Source organism: Urtica dioica, chromosome 6, assembly GCF_054948205.1.
Source record: "Urtica dioica subsp. dioica isolate 48M chromosome 6, U.dioica_male_clone48M_v1_H2, whole genome shotgun sequence".
Lineage (NCBI taxonomy): Eukaryota > Viridiplantae > Streptophyta > Magnoliopsida > Rosales > Urticaceae > Urtica > Urtica dioica.
In genome coordinates this window covers 1,612,712-1,620,418 of record NC_142761.1, presented here as the reverse complement: position 1 = coordinate 1,620,418, position 7,707 = coordinate 1,612,712, and the positions used below count along the sequence as shown (strand labels likewise).

At 26.1% G+C, this 7,707-nt stretch overlaps 1 protein-coding gene across 1 annotated transcript; it reads right to left on the bottom strand.

The window, feature by feature from the left end:
* Positions 1-300: 300 nt before the first annotated feature.
* SWEET17 (Nodulin MtN3 family protein) lies at positions 301-6,512 on the bottom strand. Its single transcript, XM_089617129.1, has 6 exons — positions 6,440-6,512; positions 6,248-6,284; positions 5,939-6,149; positions 5,319-5,480; positions 3,180-3,299; positions 301-764 (listed from the first exon to the last, which is right to left on the bottom strand). The coding sequence occupies exons 1-6, from the start codon at positions 6,471-6,473 to the stop codon at positions 609-611; spliced, it is 720 nt and encodes a 239-aa protein (XP_089473255.1). The 5' UTR covers positions 6,474-6,512; the 3' UTR covers positions 301-608.
* Between the last annotated feature and the right edge of the window lie 1,195 nt (positions 6,513-7,707).

Sequence of the window (7,707 nt, the reverse complement as noted above, 5' to 3'; positions counted from 1 at the left end):
CTACTACATAAATCTAAATTCTAGTTCATTTTCGTGAAAAATATCTTCTTTTATCATAGCCAACGAATTTGAAAATAAGCTCGTTTCTTTAGGCGAAGAAGAAGGCTTGAAGTAGGACATAATTGTGAGTGTTTTTTATTTTTATTTTATTTTATTTTATTTTTTTATTTTTACTTACTTTCGCTAGTTGGTAAAGTTTACCTTTTAGGTTGACTTATAAAATCCTAAGAAGTTGATTCTCTCTACTACCAAATTACTCTAATATGATCAAACTTCTGTTACAAAAAAAATATATAAAATAAATAAATAAATCCTCGAAATATGGTGAGAAAAAAAGTATCACGGGTTACACTCGAACATATACAAAAATCAAGAAACAGAAAAATAAAATGAGACACTTAAAATGTCGATTAGCAAGAGATAAAATAATGATTAGCAAGATAGAGAAAAAAAATATATATATGTATGAAAGAAAAATAAAACTTTAATGCAAAAACTAAGTGTGGGAAAGAAAGAAAGAAAAAATAAAACTTAAATCGTATTTAGTATTTATATATATATATATATATATATATATATATTGATATTGTTGATAGAGTGTATATTGATTAATTTGGTGACGAAGAAGTGATGAGGCTTTCTGTTTCCCATCCTTGTTCCAGCAAACTATCCGTTGGTACATTTGTTGATTGCTTTGGTCTTCTATAAATTGCATATAGCACAAGTTGAACTATTCCAAAACCAAACCCAATTCCATTTGGTACCTGTACATATATATTTGTAAAATACTTAGCTTTACACAAAACAAGATTTTTATGCATTCATTATTTAATTATGAACGAAATTACCGCAATTTTACACATATGTACAAGTAGTGATCATTGACTAATTATATATGGTTATGTCATATTCAACTTGTCGGCAACATTAATTGCTGAGCTAACATTAATTATGTCATATTTTCATTGCATAAGATAATTTATCATTGTAAATTTGTGTTTTTTTTTTTTTTTTTTTTTTGCTCTGAAATTGTAAATTTGTGTTACCTTTGTGTATAGGGAGTTGGACAATATATATATTTTAAATTATATTGTACGGTTAGTGGGCACCTATTTTTTTTTTTTTTTTTTTTTTTTTTTTTTTACTTTTTACGTTTTTTTTTTAATATAAAAACTATAATGGAGTGCACCGTAATTTTTTCTTTTTGAAAAGTTAGGTGGGGCCAAGGTCCCTGCCGACCATGTAAATTTGGATTTCTAAAAAAGAAAATTAAGAATACTGTGACTAGATATTATCACAAAACACTCAAATTTTATGATAATATTGTCGCAAAGTAATAATAGATGTGTCATTTTTTATTTACAAAATTTACGTGTCTAGTCCTCTATAAATAATAATATTAATATATTTAATGGGACAAGTGCGAATGCCCCAAAATAAATATAGAAAAATTTGTTGAAATTAGACAATCCTTTAATTTCATTTAAGAGTTTATTCAAAGTTTTATTTTATTATTCTCATCAGGTCTGCAGTAATTTAATTAACTAAATACTAAATTTAATTTACTTTTTTAGTTAATTTAATTTATTATTTAATTAATTAATTTAATGTGAGTTTGGTGAGCTATTTTTTTAATAAAATGAAATTTTGACTATTTTTTTAAAAGGAGTGTGAGTTATTAAATTACTGGTCTAATTGTCCTATATTAATATAAGATATTAACACAAATCTCTCAAATATATCATGCTCTTGGACTTATTCTTATCCAAATGTTATTTTTATTGGGAAGAAGACAGATAGATTTAGATACACAAGATCTTATGCTCTGTAGAATTTTGGAAAAAATTCTTATGTTATATATTAATACACGAAGGCAGGCAGGTAGTGGTGAGGAAATAATATATATTTATATATAATGCCAATATATCTAATCGGTTCCTTCATTTATATGTTGAAACCTCTTGAATCTTCTATAATCTTCTATTTTCTATTATTTTGTGTGTGTGTAATGAGACGTTGGACCGTTTTCTTTATTATTATTGATAGGAATTCTCTTTTTAAGATCTATGAATAAATTACAACCTCAGGTTCATATTAGAATCATGATGAGTCAATAAAACTCAATCAAATTAAGCTTGTAATTAAATTCAGTGACTAAGAACTATTGGATCATCATTTATTCCATGAATAGATAATGACTATATATATTAGTTATTCTAATTTTGTATGTGTTAAGAGTTATAGAGTTTCTATCTCGAAATGAATTGATAATAAAAGATTTGATTCATTATGTTATAAATATTTGTTAGTTCACAATCTTTTTTTTTTTTTTTGGAATAATGTTCACATCTCTTTTTAAACGTGGGATATTCAACGTTGCATGCAACAACACAAACTTTTTTTTTCTCTAAAATTTAAAAGGTGAGAAAACGTGCTAGGAATATTTGAAAAATTAACCGTTGAAGCCCACTTTTAGTTCTGTATTAGCTCAAGTCGAGCCATTTCATTTTTGTAACATTATCTGTTCTATATATACAACAGTTTTCACGCATAATATATACAACAGTTTCAAAGCATAAAAACTCGTCGACTCTAATTACTAACCCTCTTAACAAAAATAAATTCATGGCTTCGTCCCTATACACGTGTGTTATTGCTGAATAGTCATTAAAAATTGATAAGAGTTAAAAAAAATACCCAAGGTATGTATGAAACTAGCAAAATAGTCCAAACTAACTAAAATTTAAAAATATCAAGCGTAAATATATAAATATATTGAATAATATATCTATATATATATAGATGAAGGTCAATATTTTCTTTATACAGTAAAAAAATCATGAAAAAAGAACATCATATAAAGAACACAAATCACATCTAATTTTAAAAATAAATTAACCGTTAAAAAAAAAAACAAGAGTGATAGACATTAAAACAAAAATCAATTATAATTAATAAAATTTTAAATATTTTCTATTTATATAGCAATATTTTGTATTCAATTTCAAAGTTAAACACTAAAAACTTTAACTAGTTTCTCAATAAAATAACTTAGAACGATTATTTAGTCCACTTGTTAGCAACTATTTCTATTATATATTTTAATATATTTTAAGGGTGATGATATATAGTAATGATAATGCTGGTCGCATATAAAATAAAAGAATGATGAAACTTACCCCAAGAAAAATATCACCTACGAGCACAGCATAGAAAGTCCAAATCCCTCCGTTTAGGAAAAGAAAAAATGAAAGCATGAATGGCATATACTCAACGCTTTTGCTTGTTATCACTGTTTTCTGCATAATAAAATATTCTATTTATAATCACCAAATTGTAGCTATAAGATGGGTACATTATACCGAATATTTTATCTATAAACAAAACTGTACGATCATGTATATCTAAACATTGTGGTGTCAACAACTACGTAAATTATTCTGTGACAAATATTTTTTTTTCCTTCTGAAAAATATTGTGGCTGTGATGAACTTTTGAGGACCATCGAGGCCGTACATTGGACCCATGTAATTGAGGAACAGCTAATTATTACTGGGTGATATGAAGAAATATGAAGATTTTTTTTAATATAATATTGGTCATACTTTCAAATAATTTTGGTGGACAAAAAAATAAACTATATTTTAAATTTTTCCAACTGTACACTATATTTTCTCCAATTATAAAAGTTCAGCACTTATTATATAGAGAATGTCATTGTTATATATAATATATGATCGTTACTTGAATTATTTAAAAATTATGAAAAGATGAAGTGGTGATCGCGTTCTTATCAATCAATTATTGCACATTGATTAACAAGTAAAAATATACTAGATATATACGCAAATACATACGTTATCCACACTGAAAGAAAATGTATCATGACTCATAACCTAATCCAACAAGCAAGGTTCAAGATTATAATATTAAATACAAACATATCATGGTCATTCTGAGCAGATGGTAATAGTATGCATATATATAGTTATATATTAGAAAAGAAAAAAAAAAGGATGTTTAGGGCATAACTCATCTTTTTATGTTGACCTTTCAAATTATACCTAACATTTTTTCTTTTCTATAAACAAATTAGAAAACTATCCCACTTAATACACGAAACTAAAAAAAGTTAAATCTAACTAAAAATATTGTATTGCAAAGACTAGTATATAATGTTGCCAGAGACATGCGTAAAAGGAAAAAAGAAAAAAAAAAAAAAAAAAACGTATAGATTGAATATGTTCCAAGACATGCACATGCGTAAAAGGAAAAGGAAAAAAAAGTAAAAAGAAACATATAGATTGAATTAAATAAAATTTAATTAGCAAAATAGCCAACTCAAACGTTGAGAATTGCTAAATAGCCAAGGTTTTGTAAATATTAGGTAAATAGCTATCAGATTTTAATTACACATCTAAGTTTACTAAAATACCCAAATTTATTCCCGCCCAATCGATTATTTACATGTATTTACTGCAGAATATGTAAAGTCCAAAAATTGTTATATCTAATAAGGAAAGAACATATACTTGGATTCAGTAAATAAGAAATAAATAACGTCTAATATATAAGGAAACAAAATAACAATAAAACACCCACGTAAATTTCAGTTGTTATATATAAGGAAACGAAATTAAACCCCAAATTATGTTCACACTTAATTTAGGGAATTATGAAACAAATAATGAGATTATTTACATGTATTTAGGAGATTATTTACATGTATTTACTGCAGAATTTCCTGAACAATTCGAAATTCAAATAATTTTCGAATTCAAATCTAAAAGGACAATCTCCGGAATTAAAAAAATAATCTGATTGGTCCACGTCATCCAAATGGCTATTTACCTATTATTTACAAAACCTTGGCTATTTAGCAATTCTCAACGTTTGAGTTGGCTATTTTGCTAAATTACCCATTAAATAAACGTACTAATTAAAGAAAAATATGTTTAGGGCATATACTCATCTTTTTATGTTGACTTTTCACATTATGCCCAACATTTTTCTTTTCCATAAACAAACAAAAAAAAAAGACTACCCCACTTAACACCCGAAACTAAATAAATAGAAATTAAGTGAAATCAGAAAATATGTTCCAAAAACATATGCGAAAAAGAAAAAGAAAAAGAATACATAAAATTGAAGTCAATAAACTTACTAATTTATAAAAAAAAATAAAAAAAATAAAAAAAAATAAAAAAAGACAGGGCACGGTTTATAAGCTTATGTAAAAATTAAGTATCTATATGGGTTTTTCTATAATTAATCAACAAAATAAATTAATAAAAATTGATTATGATAGTATTACTTACCACGGCAGATAGAGGTGAAGCGTACATAATAATATTGAGTAAAGCACACACAAAGCCAATTGCATCAATACGCATTTCTCCTTCCAAACCCAGCCTTGTCAATAAAACCGCACCTCCTAAAAACCCCACGTCCAAAACCCCCACCAAAATAGCTGTCCTCCCCTTAAAAAAAAAATCATTCATTATTATTATATAAAAAAATATATAATTTAGAAAATGTACTACATAGTACATATATATTTGATCTCAAAGTAATAATAGTAATTATGTCGTTGAAAACTTTTATTCAATATTAAGTAACATAATTAATTTGAGTGAAGATTATTACCCTAGCTCCCCCCTTTTAAAATTATTTTCGAGAATATATATATATATATATATATATATATATATATATATATATATCGTTTCTCATTCTTATTCCGAAAATATCTTATTATTTAAAATAACGGTAAAATCATCTTCAAACAATAAAAAAAAATTGATTTATTCATGAAATATAATTTTAAAATGATAGCTACGTAAAGAATTACCATATTCAAATAAGAACTTGTGGAATTTCCACATTAATTAAGTAATTAAATAGATAAACTGAGTGCATATTATGGAAATTTTTGTACCCTCATTTTGGACGGGGCATAAAGAAGAAAGAGAGAAACATAAACGGTTTCGACTACGATTCCGAATCCGTTAATGGTGGCGATTAGAAGTCCGCCGGGTTTGGTGAGGCCATAATAAGTCCACAAGCTTGAGCTCAAGAGTGTGCATATATATGGAAAGCTCTCAAACTCTTCTGTTGATCTCTTCTTTATTATCCTCCAAAATGTTTCACTGCGCATCACATTATTGTTGTGATCAGTATAATTAAATATGATATTATTTACATATGTGTAACTATGAAGGATTTTTTTTTTTTTTTGAGAGCTTACACTGGAGAGAGGAACATGAGCACTGAGATTATGTTGCCTGAAATGAAATAAAAAAATTAAAAGAAGATAATTGTAATAAACTGATGATGATCATGCATAATAAAGATATATATGCATGTATATATGCATGTGTGTAATTTTTTTCAAAGTGAATAGATTGACTGCTATGAATGGAAAATTTAGTGTTCTTACCTATCACTCCAACAGATAAACTCAAAGCTTCCATATCTTTGATTAAGAGAGAGAGAGAGAGAGAGAGAGAGAGAGAGAGAGAGAGAGAGAGAGAGAGCTTGATTTTAGGGGGTTTTAAATTAAGGGGAAGAAGAACTCTCTCTTGTCTTGGTAGGTCCTATTCTAAGAAAAAAAAAATTCTTTATTTTTTATTTTTCTTTTTTATTGGCTCACTTCAGGCATCTCCAAAGCTACTTTTGCTATAGTAATATAAATTCATTTGTTTGTATATTGATTACAATTTCCTAATTAAGTACACATTTCATGGTACAAGTTATCTACTGAAATTGGAGATCCAAATATATTGTCCTAATATATTTTGGTGGTACAAGTTATCTACAAAAATTAGAGATCCAAATATATTGTCCTAATATATTTGAAAGGATCAAAAATTAAAAATAAACTCTAATATATATATATATATATATATAATTTGTAACTATAATTTTTTTAAATTTATTACAAAAACAAAATAATAAAGAGCAATTAAAATTAATAAAAATTAAGAACTATTAATTTTATTTTATAAATTTTTTTTTAAAAGGAAATTGAAAAGTTAAGGGGGCTTGGCCTCCGACAGGGCTGCTCCTCCGCCAAGTAATACTATTTTTAAAAGATTGAAAATGTTCAAAAACAGCTCAAATATGTTATTAGTGTAAGTTACTCAATGTATAAAGTCGCAAATTTTTATCTTTTGTCAATAAATTTTGAGATGAAACTTATATAATAAATATGCAAAATATGTTTATCCATCATTTATATGTTTGTTTAATGGGTCCATTAGGAAAATAATCAACTTAAACGTTTGATATTGCTAAATAGTCAACGTTTGGTAAATCTTAAGTAAATAGTCATTTTCATGTATTTACATACGTAAATCTTAGATAAATAGTCATCTTCATATATTAGGTCACGTCATTATTTACCTAAAATTTACCAAACGTTGGTTATTTAGTAAAGTCAAACGTTTAAATTGGTTATTTTTCTAATTTTCTGTTGTTTAATAGATAAAACTAAATGCAGTAGAAGGAATTAATGCCAACTACTAGAGTCAATAGGAAAAAACAAAATGACATATACAATATTTCTTTATTAAGTATTTAAGAATATGATATATGTTGTAGCACATATGGACCATTTAATTTGATATTAATTTTACTTTTAAACATCAATTATTAGAAAGGAATAGTAGGGTCTACTTTGTCGACACAACAATAAAAAAATGAGAC